Source organism: Aythya fuligula, chromosome Z, assembly GCF_009819795.1.
Source record: "Aythya fuligula isolate bAytFul2 chromosome Z, bAytFul2.pri, whole genome shotgun sequence".
In the NCBI taxonomy this organism is placed as follows: domain Eukaryota; kingdom Metazoa; phylum Chordata; class Aves; order Anseriformes; family Anatidae; genus Aythya; species Aythya fuligula.
In genome coordinates this window covers 78,382,711-78,399,601 of record NC_045593.1, presented here as the reverse complement: position 1 = coordinate 78,399,601, position 16,891 = coordinate 78,382,711, and the positions used below count along the sequence as shown (strand labels likewise).

The following is a 16,891-nucleotide window of genomic DNA, read 5'->3' as shown; positions in this document are numbered from 1 at the left end:
AAGAAATGGGCCAACATATCCTGTATCCTGTACTAAGCATCCTGTTCTTAACATACACCCATTGTTTCTTTCCCATATTGATGTGGTGTTACTGAAAATCCCTTGAAAAATAAATGCATTTTTTTTTACATTTAGAAAACCAGAAATCATTGGAAGCTCAGGACAAATATCCTAGTTAAAAAATGATATCCAACAGTTCATGAAATGCAACTGCCTTGGAAAAACAACATTCTAGTGAGATTTTCCAAGGTTACCTGTGGGGTTCTCCCCTTCAAACTCTCCTTCTCACTGCACACACTCTTGTAATTAGGTTTTGTCATGAAATTTATTATACATATGTTTTCAAACATGAATGCATATCTGTGCTTCATTAACATTTCCTTTGGCATACACTGATGCAAGAAGCAAGTTCTCAAAGAGGTGGCCCAAATCTTCTGTTTTCTGTTGTGAAACATACCCCTTCAATGTCTCCTGGCCTGGAACTGACTAAGGAAGGGAAGCGACTAAGTGGTTGTATAGTGTGCGTTGTCTCTTAACATCTTAAATGTAAAAATAAAAGGACAATAACGTTTTCAAGCCCATCAAAATCTGAAAGTCTTGTTTGAGTCAAAAGATTGGAAAAAAAAAAAGTTTTGATGCTTTAAGCAGGAGTGAATGAACTACTACTGAACCATGTAGTTAACGATGCTGTTCTTAACACAGACCAAGTTTTCTGTGTAACTAAAGAAGTTAATATTTGGTTAGGTGTAATGAAGTAAACTATGATCAAGTAGGGAAAATGCTTTATTTTGCATGTTTTTGTGTATTTTCTTTTAAATTACTTTAACGTCTCCAGCAAACAAAGTGCATTCACATAATACCATGAAAGTGATGGAGCAAAATTAATATAACATTAAGCAACTGAGAGCACCAGAATCCTTGTACCACCCTTATGAAGGAAACACCAGAGGTTACAAAATAGGTTAACTACTCTGCTTCATATGGTGTTTCTGAACTCATACTCCAAAGCCTTCCAATAGCCTGCCTCATAGGTTTCCCAGGAAAGGTCTTCAGGAAATTGCTGGCAATCAGATACTCATGACCTGACCCTTCTCTCCCAGGAACCTAAGTAATGAGTATCCTTGTGAGAATCCAGCTCATGGCTATAGATTAAAGAACCATTTTTTTTTTTCTGACTGAGACAGCAGCTCACAATATAGCTAGAGCTCAAACAAGCACTGCTTTTGCTGTATTGAATTGAAGATAGCCACAGCTTGCATGATTAGCAGATGGAAATCTGCCCTGTATATGCAGAAAACATAGTTTAGCCAGATAAACAGACCTGGCAGATCAAAAGTCTCTGCTGCTTGAACAGAGCTGGGCGTAGCAGCAAGAGCACTGCTGCGAGGTGCTCTCCTACAGCTCTTGACAGTTTTCCCCCTTGCAACAAACAGGATCCTTCCAGAGACAAACATGAATTTACTGTTGTGAATGGGTTAATTAATGACAAGGCTGTGGACAAAAGAAGGTGTGTGGTGAGAGGAAGATGAGGAAAACAAAGAAGAGAAGATGGTGGCAGGTTTAAAAGTTACACAAAATGCTCCCCTGATTTGCAGCTAGGTGATGGTGGTGAATTCAAGTGAGTATTTTTCTGTCATATGTAACAGGGATTCATGCAGTAGCAGCAGGTTAACAAGTAATCTACAGACCTGGGATCCAAGGAGTAAAACTTAAGTCAACATACAATTCTGGTGTATATTTCAGATTTGTATTGCTTATTCAATCCTTCTTTTCCTACACGGTACTACTTTCCCACCCAATCCCTCCTCAACTTGCATTTGCTGCTCTCCCAGTTCAGGCTGTGTGCAGCTTTCTGAACAGGGCCAAAACTGAACATGATAGCCTGCTCTGCAGAAGTTTGAGTACAAGAGATTTGTGATTTTCAGTCTAGCTTGGATTGGTTCCATTCAACAACTTTCCAAGTCATCAACTAATGAATTTGTGAAATCATTTAAGTTATTTTAGTCATTCTTGAAATTTGAGATTATTAGTCATGAACACAGTGGCCACTGAGGTGATTGCTCAGGTTCTCCTCTTTCACTTTAGTGCCAAGAAGTCCAACATTTTTTATAAAATCAAAAACACTACACTTTTTCTCTTCCCTGCACCTCCCCCCCCACCAAAAAAAAAAAATAAAATAAAATAAAAAAAAAATCTAAGCTAAGACTAAATTAAACAAAGGAATGACCTGGCACTGAAATGGGAAGCATCTGAGATAGGCATTAAAATTATTTTATGCTATGGACATCAGTACTGCAGACTGATTTGTTTTGTTTTTGTTTTTCAAAATGAGTGGTGCAGGTATATATGTAGAGTGTAGGTCTATATGTAGAGCTTAGGGATATGGTTTAGTGGAGGGCTGTTAGCGTTAGGTTGGAGGTTGGACTCGATGACCTTGAGGTCTCTTCCAACCTAGGAAATTCTGTGATTCTGTGGTATTTGTTTAAAAGAGGCTAAGGAATACTGCTATGGAATAACTGGCAATTTAAAATATTTATTATTTCCTTAATAGACCCCCAAATGCTAGCACATAAAGATATGCTAACATACCCTTTTTCATTTTAATTGTGCTAATTTTGAACACAATTGATATCTACGCAGGGGGCTAAATCCAAAGTTTATATTCCACATTCATTAAAAAGGCCAACTAAAAACAGGTATCCATTTTAATTTATATTTACCTATCCAAATGTGTGCATAAATATCTAGAAGAATGAGTACTGAGCAGCTCACTGAGCTTCCAAACTTTCTTTCTGTGGAGAGTAATAATGTGCCTTTTTATATGCTGACAGAATTGGTAATGAACATGAGTTATAAATGAGCTGTTAATGATATTTTTATAACATACAAAGGAAGAAAAGGTTAGCATCTTGACTCCAGGGATACCTTATTGGAAAGGCTTAAATTTGTGAGGAATACAAAGGAAGGCCCAGTGATTTCAATATGATGATTAGTCCCAGGTGATCAAGATCACACCTACTAACTGCTGTCTCACAGGAATAACAGAAAAGCTGTCACTAGTTAAGACTTGTGAATTGGGGATGAGAAGTGCGGAAAGACTAATCTGTCTCTCTGATCATGTCTTCATTTAAATCTATTCTTTATTAAGAAAAGTTCAGAATGCATAAGCCTATATCATCATTTTATCTGAACATGTAACTAAGATTTAATCTCATTACAGAAAAAGTAATCCTCCTTTAAAATATATAGTGCAAAATAATCATTTTTTCCTTTGCACCTGTCTTCACGTATGCAAAGCTTTGAATCTCATGAATTGACATTTGGTTATTTATGGGGAGTGGCATCCCGTGTGTCTTACTAAAGTAAATTAAATTGAGCATATAAATAACTATGTAAAGGGAGGAATCTGTAAGCATAAGGAAATGTGTTCTCTCTCTGTTGCAGGTATGGTGGGTTCAAGTCTCCACCTAATTTATAAAATGTATGTACCTGTTGTACATAAAGAACCATATATCAACAAGCTTGGGTTAATCTTTGAAAATTAGCAGAATACTTATTACAGAACCACATAAATACTTACGTGGATACGTATCATTACTTAATACTTATTAAGTATTACTCATTAAGTATTATTACTTAAGATTTAATATTAATACTTATTATTACTTAATAATTACTTAAATGCAAATACTTATTTACAGAACCACCTGCATTATATAATTATATAATTCATTTGCTTATTGTATCTGAATTATTTTAAAGCCATTTTTTCCTGTCCCACTCAGTTTTCACAAATGCCTAATATTTTACACGAAACTTGTGTATGCAGTATACGGAGTGTTATGCAAACTGAAGAAAACTGTCCTGCAGGAGAACTTTTCATCACAAAGATGAAAAGGAGCTTCTCAACTTTTGAACATGGCACTCAGAAACATTGCTGTCCTACAAATCTGGCTACATGTCAAACTGTTTTATGGATTTATGTACCATTTAGAGTTTCTATTAATTAAAACAACTTTTCCAAATACAAGTTACATCATTATACTATATCACTCTCAACATCTATTGGTCTATGTGCTACTTTAAGAATAAGCTTAAGGACAAACAGGGAAGTGATTTTGTGACAGAACCTATCACTTGAGATGGATATAAGCAGTAAAAATTACCCATTTTAACAATCAGGCAAGAAGAGAAAAGAAGGAGGGGAAGGGGGAAAGCAGACACAGCAAACTGAGACAAGTACTACATTTTCAAGTTTTAGCCCACTGAGTGAAGGGGTTTCCTCTTTCTTATTCAAATATTTTTTAAGGGACATACAAGAAAAAAAAATCCTTTGCTGTTCTTATTCTACATTCTATTTCTATTCTGAAGTATGCATATTTTTAAGTTTCTGTAGTTGTGAGTTAAGTCTCCAGTCAAATGTCCATGGTGTTTTAAGACACAAAGATGGCCCGCAGGATGCATACCCAACCAGGGAAGCCAACTCTGCAATCTAGCAGAGACCTACCAGGCCCAGAATGTGAATTTTGGTTGAGAAAAAGTCAAGTTAAAAATAAAGATGCATACTTTAACCTAGAAAAGTAATAGATCAATGTAATAACCATAGGTTGTAGTGCAATCTTGAGCAACTCAGCTTTTAATCAAGAGAGGCCACTTGCTCAAATGAGACACTGTAATACAGATAGGAAGTAATTAAGAGAATGTTACACAGGCAGCCAGAGAAAATGTCTTTCCAGTATTTTGTCAGAGAGACATCAACATTCAAAATTCAGAAGCAGAAGCTCGTTATTGTGCATAAAAGAAATACGGGTATAAAGCAGTGGAAAAATTTGATCAAAATCAAATTTTGTCAAGTCACTGCCAGTCATGACAAAACACACATGAAGCACAACACATGTGAAGACAACCTACAATGTATTAAAGTGAGAAGAGTTGTTTTGAAATGTGCATACAGCTACAGGTTTCAAGTAATGCCTGTAAAGATAGCTTGAAGGTGCTGCTTGCTGAACACAAGATTCTCAAGATTCTCAGGCCTGCAAGTGTAAGGATCATCCAGGCCACTGATATATAGTCTATTCAATAGACGAAGATAAGAGCTTTTATCCAAATGTCAACAGTTATAGAAACTGGCTATCAGTACCCCTGCAAGACCTGTTTTTTCTCAAAAAACAATACTTCCCTTTGATGAAAGGATAATTCTCAATGAGCTGATACTGATAAAACCAAAATCAACTCATCTAAAACATGGCTCTATTTCCAAGAGTGGAAGAAATACAGATGTTATTGTAGCACTATCATGTGAATTGTTTTATTTGATATTTGCGTAACACAAAGTATATTTAAAGATTTTTGATGCTTTGCCTTCCACTCTGAATTACCTGCATATATAAAAGCATTCAGATGCCAAAAGCAAATATCTACCCCTGTCAACATGCCGGAGAAAACTATCATGAATAAATGGTGTGAACTGAACATAAAGTAAAAAACACCCATTAAGTTATCCCTGATAAGTATTTGTGCTAAAGACAGTTAAACCATATTATTCAAAGTAAAACATACATTAAAAAAAAAAAAAAAAAAAGAGTCAGGCTCTGTTTTACCTTTACAAAATAACCCCCAGGAGGGAAAGCAAATCTCTGCCTGTACCTTCTGGTAAACCAATTTATGACCTGCAACTCAAAGGATTATTTAAAGCAGGCATGTGGCATGAAGTGCATAATGAGACTGTGTGAGTGGTTTCATCAGCAGGTTTGGAATCTATGAAAATAAAGAACTGTTGTCACTGTACATTGCATTCTGTAATTTTTATATTCCATAATACATGTATTGAAGCATATTGTTGTATAATTATAGTAATAATTACTAGCTCTCTTAAATGCAACAGATCTCAAAGGGACTATTGCGCTGGATACTAAACAAATACATATGGAGTCCCTGCCCCAAGAGCACAGGGACAAACAGAAGTATTAGAATGGGGGTTGATCCAGGTAGGTTACTGATGACTAGCAAAAGTTTCCCATTTACCTGATAAGCAGTTGTTCTTTAACTATTTATTGAAGGAGGATGAAACAGAGCTGCGGTGTTAGTGGCACTACTCCAGCACCACTGATGCTCTGGTTTCACAACTGATGTCACCAAAAGGGTGTTGAAATAGGTCTTCTGTAGTTCACGAAGATGAGAAAACAAAGAAAGAGTCCTGCTGAATTAGTGCCGCCTGGTAGATGGTCAAGTTACACTATCCTTTTGCAAAGGAAACAAGTATCAGAAAGTGCATGCCCAGTGCAAAAGTGCCTTGACTCACAGAATTTATGTCCAGGTCTACTCTTATTACAGATTGTTGGGTCATGTCAAATTGCTGTGAAATATGAGCAAGAACAGAGGAGGAGTCTCTACATTTCCTTTATGTATCGCATAAGATCGCATCAGTACTCTACAAAGATACAAAGAGTATTTGTTACCTCTGCCTCATTTTTTTTAATTTTTTTTTTTTTCTAATGCTGCTTTTAGGCTTTCAAGCCATAGCAAAGTACAACATATTTTGAGGACAAGTAGGGGGAACATTAGAACACCAGCACGATAGTTTCAAAAACAAATAGCTGGTTTGTTTTCTTACATAGAAAATCTGTTTATTCATGGAAGAAAATAAAACATAAAGCTTCATTAATGGATTGATTTATTTTCTGAATTATTGGAATTTTACATTATTTGTTCCTATTGTTCCTCAAGACCCAAAGAAAAAATACACAATAATTCTACCTTTGCTCCAAATAAACATTTCTACAGTATTTAAATTGCTTTGTTTTTAAGTGGAGGAAAAACAAAACAAAACAAAACAAAACAAAAAACAGCAGTATCCATAGAAGTGTATTATGTTTGGACTTTAAATCTGTAATGATTCTGAAATTAGTCTTAAAATTTAACTTAAATCTGGTAAAGACCTAATTTGGCAGTGATTCTAACAGAGCTTTAATTATGTATAAAATATTTACAGCCAATCAAAAAAAAAAATAAATTCTTTCATACCTAAATTTTAGTAATATGTGGACAATGCACAATCAAACATTTTTAAACTTGATATTGGCCAATGCCATTGCACCAAAACCACAGTGTGGTGATTAGGTACTCTACTTTTTTGATCAGTCACAAAATGTTGCAATGCAGAGTAGTATTCTCAAAGCATAAATCCATTAAGATTATGTCATTGTGATTCACCTGAATTAACTGATCAGCATAAATAATGACTTACTTAGAGACAACCACATTCAGCTACATTACTTCATATACTGAAGAATATATACTAAGAAACCTAGTTGTATGCAGTTTTGATCATTTTTTTAGTAACATTTTGAAGTAACACCTTACCAATGCCTCTCAGTGTGATAATCCTAACAGGATTTTTAAAGGGACTTAAAACATATTGATATTTGTGCTTTGATTGCATTTTGACCATGACATCTGGTATAACATGGATAGGCAAGCACATGTATTGTACAGACATAAAACCATTAGGTTAAGAGAAAAAGTAGCAGGGTTTCAGCAAAAAGGTATCTACTACTTTAAGGGAATTGGATATGTGATTATTCCTTGGGATGAACCATTTCCAATTATAGCTTGACAAAAAAAAAAAAAAGTAATAATAATAATAGTTTAAGCCTGAAGTCAATTAAAATGGCAAAGTTCTAAAACTCCTTAAAATAGTCTCTAAAGGAGAAGCCTTGACAGATGGAACTTTAACTGCACAGCACAGTTGGGTGCTGTTATAATAGGCATTTTTAAAAATAACTTTGATCAAAGCTTTTTAACCAGCAGCATCAAATAATTGGTGGTTTGGACTACAAAAGAGAACTAATTAAATTTAAAGGGCCAGAGGCTCATGAAGGCACAACATGTAATCCCTAAGGCAAGACCTCGAATAAAGGGGATGAGAACGTTTGCACATTAAAACAGTGAAAAGTGGCAAGGTGCTTGCTATTATTTATTTTAGGCACTATGGCGAGATTATTAGAACCAATTCTGAATCTGTCCTTGTAAGGAAACATGTAGAAATGTACGAGCATTGCAAGTCCAAGGATTCACTTGAGACAGAATATTTCCATAGAGCTGGCAACAAACACAGAATATAAAAACTTCACTCAATCCAACAGGCCATCTCATGAGGTTCTTCTCTATCCTAAGGAGCAATAACTTCCACCAACTTCAATAAGAAATATGACTGAGAAAGGACATGGGCAAGAGAAAATAAAATAGAGAGAAAGAAAACTGACTGTAAATTGGTGCCCAGTAGCCTTGTTTTGTCTACAGGTAGCTATACATACTAGCATTATAACTGAAGACAATCAGAAATTATAAGACAGTTTCTTCCATTGCTTGTCTCCCATTTGCTATGTTATCATTCATATCTATTTATATCTCTATATAAGTACTGTATATATTTTGTATATAGCATCAAATACAGTATATAACTTCTATCCCCACAGTTTCATCACATTTCTGGGAAAAGGAATAAGGTTGCCTTCACTGATCATCTTCCAAACCTTGTGAAGAAGGAAACTTTTACCCTTCATCTACCTTTCAAGATCCTTAGAAGCAGAAAGGGTGGAATTTTATCCAATACTTGCTCCTGCTTTAAAATCTTCCTGCTGTGTGAAGCACTAAAGTATTTTCCACAGTTAACAAAAGGGTTTTATTTGTCTGACAAAGTTATGATTGCCAGTCATGACATCAAACATTGTTTTCTTAGCTTGATAGTCTTACTGGCTTTTTAAGTCCCACAGGAGAATGGACTCAATAGCTAGAGGAAATAAGAGTGAAAATTGGCACTGAGCAAAACAAAGGGGAATCGGTGTGAAGGACCAAGACCACAGCTGGGTCATGTTCTGGACTGCCCATAACCAGAATTAGGGTTTCTGCATTCTGCAGCGACACAAGCTTCCTGCATCAGCGTGGTGGCTTCATGCTAACTGAGTCACCACATAACTCTTGTGGGCTAACAGAAATACAGAGGTCAAAAGGACTGGCATTTTTCTGCCTTTTTTCTTTTAACAGATCCTATTAACAAAAGAACATGAAAAGAACCAAAGGCCTTTCAAAGTTTTATTCCAATCAACATCGCTCTGTAATCTTTTCAAGCCTGCTCCAGCTGCTTCTTGTCTATGTGTGTGTATAATTCTTTCCACTGTCACAGGACCTAGCAGTCCCAACCAAGAATGATGACTCTAAAATGCCAGACACCAAGCAAGCTAAACAAAATATCAGACCTTTGATTAAGGAGTTATAGAACAAGACTGGATGCAACATGTGAGCGAGAAGTAAAACAAATGAGACAGTGCTGAAGGGCACAACAGCACTCCCAAGTGTGAGGCACCTATAAAGTCACTGGAACTTAGTTTAAGTACCAGTAGCCAAAGCAACAACTCTATCTCAGCTTTGCATGGGGCAGCTAGAATCTTAACAATCCTGAGAAAACAAAACAAAAAAAACCCTCCGCCTGCCCCAAGAAACATTCACACCTCCCCATTTCTGAAGAACTCCCCAACAGCTGGAGGACTTTCTTCCCATCTTCCTTTCTGAGCAGAAACTCCATCAAACAAGAGCAGACATTCACAAGCCCCTGGCACACCATTTACAGCTGCTGCTTAGAAATGTTCTACACACATAGAACCCTTCAGGTTGGAAAAGACCTTTAAGATCATCTAGTCCAACCTTTAACCTAGTGCTAACATCCACCACTAAACCATACTTCTAAGATCTACATGTACTAAACTGGGAGCTGAGTGTTTTTCAGTCCTGGATTCACAACACTCACCAATATGCCAAACAAATTTCCCTCATACACTTGGAGTGGGGGGCAAAGCTGCTGTACATAAAGACACACAGTATTATTTATAAAACTTCTTACATACATCTGTTGTTTTCCTGAGAGCTTTACTTTCTAATGCCTACTAATCCAGTTTCAAATTGTTATTCTAGAGTATAAAGAATTAATGACATCAGTATGTAGATTTGAGGTAAAAATTACCATATTTCATTTGGCTCTCGCTTTATGCCATGAATTAGACACTACCATCAAAAAGCAAACCATAAATCATATCTACTGATGTTACTGTAAGTGCCCAAACCCTAATGTTTTTATGTAAACTTTTAGGTTACAGATTAACTATTATCGTAGGAAAAAGACCCTTACAAAAAATTTCTGTGAAGCGGAACAGATAAATGCAACCTGCTGCTCTGCAAAGGCTTAAAACCTATCAGATAGCCTGGCTGAGAACGCATGCATGAGTAAACTCCTTTATGCAGAAAACAAAATAAATGGCTTTATTCTGCAATTCATCTGCTCTTACAGATGGAAAAAAAAAAAAAAAAAAAAAAAAAAAAAAAAAAAAAAAAGGTAAAATAATAGCCATTTGCTATTTTCCCATGTGTCATTGGTTGTGGACAGCTTTGAGGTAATACTTGCATCAACAAGATCTTGTCTTTTTATTAAAAGCATCCCATTATGATTTCAACACTGGCACCAAGTTGTTCTAACAGTTAATTAGTCTGCAAGAAAAAAAGACCAATTTTTGTGTTTTTCTTGTGTCAACTTCCAGTTATTCAAGTTCATTAGACAGCAGTGTCTGCTGGACACAAAGACTATCTACTACCACACCACAGAATCATCACAGAATCACATTTGAGCTGGAAGAGACCTTAAAGACCAGCTAGTTTCAACCCATCTTCCAGGGGTAGGGACACCTTCAACCAGACCAGGATGTTCAACTTGCCATGTAGTTGTAGACCATATGTACTATGTTTCAAATTCTTCTCAGTATTTCACTTAAATCATTTTCCAATCCCTCTGTTTTTATCACAATGTTATCCTACCCAACTTCCTAATGTTTTTTCTTCAAATTTGGATTTCCAAACTTGATAGGGCACTGTATCAAGGGGAAAAATTGTCTTCACTCAAAATCATATGGTCCACTTCCCTGTAAATTTACAGATCTCCTTTCTCTAGGCCTTTTTATAGATATAGATATAAAACTTTTTAAAAATCATTGATAGTACAGAGAATGGTCTGTATCTTCTTTATTTCCCAACATAGCCATCAGGTAGCACTGAGAAGTCACAAATTCACTGCAGGTTTCATATAGACACCAAATGAACTAACATGGCCAAGCCTAAGCTGGTTTCCTGCAAGCCCAAGGACAATACTCTGCTGAACGATACCTTACAGAAGCCAAAATCTGTTACTTTACTAATTTTACCTTCTTCAACCTTCTGGTAAAATCATCACAGAAGACACAAGCACCTAGTTTGCAGACGCCAGTTTCTGCATCTTTATAAAGATTGAAATTAACCATTCTTATTCCTTTTCTCAATATTTTTGTTCATTAAGTACTGCTCCAATATTTGCCTCATATCGACACCAGACTATACGTTCATGTTTGAATGTGTCATTTTATTCAATTTTTCTTTTGGTAAAAATTGGCAGTTTTTTTCCAAATCTCGTGTAATCCCCACAGTGAGATGAAAATTCCAGGAAAAAACACTAAAATATTGCAAACTACTAAAAGTCCTCAGACAGTTTTTAAACTCTGCAATTCAACATTCTTTAACTGGTTAATTTTAAAATGTCTAGGTTTCACAGCTGTTGTTTCATGTCTCACTTGGTTTATAGAAGAATGGAACTTAGTCATGACACAACAACTATTTTTTCCCCCTAAACCCAAACCTAAAGCATTTACAAAACACGCCTGCTTTTTCAGTTACTAGTAATTTTTTTATCACTGCACTAAATGGCCAGTAGCAGCTGCATATACGTTCTCAGCTTGCTTGAAGACTGGTCATTTTCCTTCTGTCTCCTGGCTCGAGATTCTCTGTGTTTATATTGCATGGCTTTCTTCTGCCATTTCCTGCAGAAAAGTTCCTACTTTTCATTTATGACAACCATCATGAGCTTCCAGCTTTCTGAATTTTGGACATGCATACATACAAATCACAGAATCATCTAGGTTGGAGGAGACCTCCAAGATCACCTAGTCCAGCCTCTGACCTAACAATAACCAGTCCTCCACTAAACCATATCCCTAAGCTCTACATCTAAACGTCTTTTAAAGACCTCCAGGGATGGTGACTCCACCACTTCCCTGGGCAGCCCATCCCAATGCCTCACAACCCTTTTGGTAAAGAAGTTCTTCCTAATGTCCAACCTAAACCTCCCCTGGCGCAACTTTAGCCCATTCCCCCTCGTCCTATCACCAGGCACACGGGAGAATAGACCAACCCCCACCTTGCTACAGCCTCCTTTAAGGTACCTGTAAAATGCAATAAGGTTTCCCCTGAGTATGCCCTTGTGTGTGCGTGTGTGTTTTCACTTTCCTCCCATGCACCTTTTAAATTTTGACTTTCTCTCTTAATTTTGACTTCCACCTCTATCTTCCAAAACATTTCCAAAGATCCTCTTGTTCTCCTCGATATTTTTCCTACAATGCCCACAATGATGTTCTAAATCAAAAAAAAAAAAAAAAAGGACTAAATGGTAGAAAGACTACACAAACAGAAAACAAGCAAACAAACAAACAAAAAACAACAAACAGAAATAAAACAAAAAATCACCATTATTTATATTATCTTTTATGCCTTGGAGTTCTTGGTACTTGAGGTATGTGTTCTTCATTCTTCTCTCAGGCCATTCACCTCTGAAGCAGGGACAGAAGCTTCATAGTGACAGAGTCTGTCTCAGACATCTTTTTGCATGTGAAGATCACAGATCACACAGAGGTATAGATCTTATGTCTGCTTTTCCATTGCTCATGGAAAGAGAAAGCTGGACATAGGAAATACCATCTAACCTAAGCAATGCTCATTCCCGAGGATGCCATTAGAATGAAAAAACGCAGTGTGTTACCCAAAGGATTAACTTTATAATCTTATTAAATTCAAGCTTTGTATTTGAAAACTGTTTGTCACAATTAAAAGACTCTATCTTTCTAAGGCAACAGGAAGCATATTTATTACAATTTAAATGAAAATATATTTGCTGTCTTTTTACAGTAACATCGATCAGCTCAGTCCCTCATTATAGCTTGAGGGGTGGGATTTTTACTGTTTTTTTAAAACACAGCTGTCTGTCTCAAAACTCTTACTGAGTTAATTAAGCCATACTGAATCTCCTGAAAGAATCAATAACTTTCACTTTCTTTGTCTTTTCCCTAAATATGATGTATTTCTTTTTACGTTACCTCTCTGAGCTGACCAAATACCACTTAAAAGCAAATATGTCTGAACTAATGACCACAGTAAAATACAAAATCTTTGCTTTCCATAACTGCAAGTTCTTTGTGTAAACAACTTTCTACATTTGTCTGAAGTTCTGTCTGCTTTACACTATATTAGAAAGTCCTCAATAAATGAACCTATATGAATTGTGTAGTTTAATACAACTTGTTACAGGGTTCTGAACACTTCTGCTTCCCAATATTCACAGAAAACAGTTAAAATAAATTGCTGTCTTGTCTATTATTACCTACAGTGGAAACGGAAAGCTCCAGTGAGAGAACCCATAGTACATGTGAGCAGAGCTGTAGTTTATAACTACACAGCAAACGCCATTGCAGTTTTAAAACTCTGATATTATTCATCTAACAGATTCCTACTACTTTGCCAAAATTTCTTATGATTCACAGTTAAATATCTTACATTGTGGAATGGGCTATTATTGTACCCTATATGCTTTACCAGTCCTAGAAAACTTAGTCAAATTACATTTTTTAAGCATCTTCATGAGATCAAAAAGTCTTTGGGAAATTAAAATTAATTCTGCTATAAATACATCTTTATTCCATTTTTGTGATGCAAAATGAGTGCACAGCTCTTTTTATAGTAGTGAAACCTTCCCTCTTACTCCTTTTTAAACACTGAAACTGTCAGGAACTACATTTTACATTTTAGCAATCGTCGGGTACGCATCACAGTTTCTAGAATTTAAAATGAAACTGTTGATAGTTCAGATACCGTTAGACTGCAATTAGTTCTGCAAAGTATGCAATTTGTCATGTTGGAAGAAATGACAGTACCTTCACCTTGTGGAACATGCTTTTAAATTTCTCCTCTTTAATTTGAAAATGCTAGTATTATACTCTGCTTCAAGAGAGTTATTTTTAAGGCCTGCAGGTCGGCTTGTCATTGAGCAATTTGTCAGGTAGTATTTTGTCTTCATTAAGGTTTATTTGTGTAAAGGGATTGGCCTGTCCATGATACTCCCCAAAGACAGTACATTCAGCCTTACCTGCTGGTAATGAGGACCATGCTAAATTTTCACTTTCCTCCTCACTGCTGCCATCATAGTCATTTTCTTGCCCAGTAGCCATCTGAGTTGTAGCTACGCTTTCCCTAAAAAAAAGAAAAACAACAACAAAACTGTATCTTCCATCTACTATTCCTAAAAAGCATATAATTACTTCTGCACTGCCATAGACAATGCAAGCTGATCGCAAACAACATGGAGGCCCCAGAGTTGCAGTTAATTTGTCTAGCATTATCAGGTAGAAGGGCAGCTAATAAAAGATAAGATATTAAAAAACAGCATAAAAACGGCAAAGAAAGGTGTGCTGTTGCATTGGGAAAATTCAACTTCGTCAACTTTTAAATTAGAAGTAGATAAAAAATGTTCAGATTAAGATATTTTTGTTACCCAAAGAACAAAAGGAATCAAAGACAGAGGAGAAGGCTCAAAAATACCACCTATGGAAATGGCACAGACATACTATGTTTGGAAAGATAACTGCATCCAAATAGAAAATAGGAGAGGAGAGAATCAATGACTGTTTAGTTCTTGGCTGCAGAGTCCAAAACAATATGCTGCTTCTTGCAGTGACACTCCAAGGAATCCTCTGCTTTTATGAGTATCGCAGTCATTTTGGATAACCAAGCCATATCCAGGAAGAATTGTTAGAGCTAAAGAAACAGAAAATAAACCAAATCTTGTGCCATGAATAATACCAAGAGACTCAGGGAACTAAGGAAATACCTGGTACATTCAGTATCTGCCGCATACTGCTTAGCTTCATTCAACAACTTCTGCAAGTTTCTTATCTTCGCCTTCTTTTCATTCAGCACCAAAATAAACCGGTTATAAAGATCTGCCTCTAGATCTTCTTTAGCTTCTACGCATTTTTCCAACCTACAATATAAAATTAATTGTTACTTACTTCACACATCACATCATTTCTTCTTAAAACTCTATGTGTTTTCTGGAAGAAAATTCTATAGTGAGGCCATCCTTCCTGTTACAGAAATTCCCTTACTATATGTTGCATGTCCAGCATCTTGCATCCGAAACGGGTCAGAAGCAGCTTTTTTTCATAGAAATGTTCAATTAACTTTGCTACCAAAAGAAGAGCATTTCCAAGGAGGAAATTTTCTCTTTATTCTCTTCTGGATATCTTACACACATGCACATCAGGCAACTTAAACTGGCACAAGCATTCTTTGGTTTCCATGCTGAATTCACCAGAAAGGGCATAGCTTACCAGGAGACAATATAATGAGATTATGAATAGTTACGGTTTAGCTTGGCAGACCTCAGATCTGGCCTTCCCACTCTGACTTGAAATACATTTGAACAGCTGAAAAACACAACAATAAAAACCCCAAACCAACGCAATGAAAAGTAATTGGATGACAGCACTCCGAGGTGGACTGCAGTGCCCAGCAGATGCTCCAGGCCATTCGTGCAGCTCCTGAGCTCGTTCCTTGGGATGACATGGGTCATCAGACTCGCCCAATCCTTGCCACCACCACAAAGATTTTATTTCCCTGAACCAGTCACCATTATTTGGTAGGGGACTAAATTTTTATGATCTATACAAAAATGTTCTTAAGGATGTTAATTAATATCTTTAGAGAAAAAAAAAACTTCAATTTTGTGAAGTTTTAATCTGCATCTGTAAGTAGGTGAATTTAAAGACAAAGAAGCACAATGGAAATATAAAATTAAGAATGCCTGTATATACTCTGTCATAGGCAAGGCAAAAGTGGAATACAAGCAAACATAATCACACTAAATGAAGCAAGTGACTTGCAGGAAATCTGACCCTATTAATTACTCTTGTGTTCTGTAACTTTTTAGTCTTTGTGTTGAGACCCAGAGATTTTAATAGCTATGTTCGTAACAAGCAAGTAAACACCTTGATTATCTTATTGATCACAGTAACTACGGTATTATATCCAACAGTAGTAACTTATAAACAACATTCTTTTTCAGCCTATATAAGGCTGATAAAAGTTTAGAAGGCTTATTTTGGTATTAAACCTGCATGCATAACAGATTTTTAAAATATTAATTTGAAAGATATGAAATTTCAACAGACTTTCTATATAAATTCTGATTATTTTGTTCATAGATCAAACCCACATATGATGTAAGAAGAAAGACAACAGAAAATAATCTCATGAAGTATTAAGTCTAGTGTGGAATGCTTTAGGGATATACTTGATAGTTGATAAATAATTCATCTAATTTAAATGCAAATAGCAGAACATCATTACCATATAGATCGGTTCAATAATTCCTAAATGAAAGATCATACGTACTAATCAACTACCAGGAGACTTTCCACCTATTAAAGGAAAGTTAACTGTTTAAGTGGGGAACAAACAGACAAAATATTGAAGTACAAAGAGCCACAAACCCTAATACAAGACCCAGGAGTGCCTTGACCAGTTCATGGAAGGACAAAGGTAAGGACAGGGGTTGCCTCTTGTCAAGCAGAAGTAAAAAAAAAAAAAAAAAAAAAAAAAAAAAAAAAAAAAGGAGAGAGAGAGAGAGAGATTAGGGGAAAAAAATACACCCATTGGGTAAATTGTCGTTTACATGCTTGGAACTAATTATGTCCATATACATAAAAAT

At 36.0% G+C, this 16,891-nt stretch overlaps 1 protein-coding gene across 1 annotated transcript in view; it reads right to left on the bottom strand.

Moving 5' to 3' along the window:
- XRCC4 (X-ray repair cross complementing 4) overlaps positions 1–16,891 on the bottom strand; it is a 186,323-nt gene that overhangs the window by 83,490 nt on the left and 85,942 nt on the right. Inside the window, exons 5-6 of the mRNA XM_032205917.1 lie at positions 15,011–15,163; positions 14,270–14,373 (exon numbers count right to left, since the gene is read on the bottom strand). Coding sequence (XP_032061808.1) covers positions 14,270–14,373; positions 15,011–15,163 — 257 coding nt within the window. The remainder of the gene's footprint in view (positions 1–14,269; positions 14,374–15,010; positions 15,164–16,891) is intronic.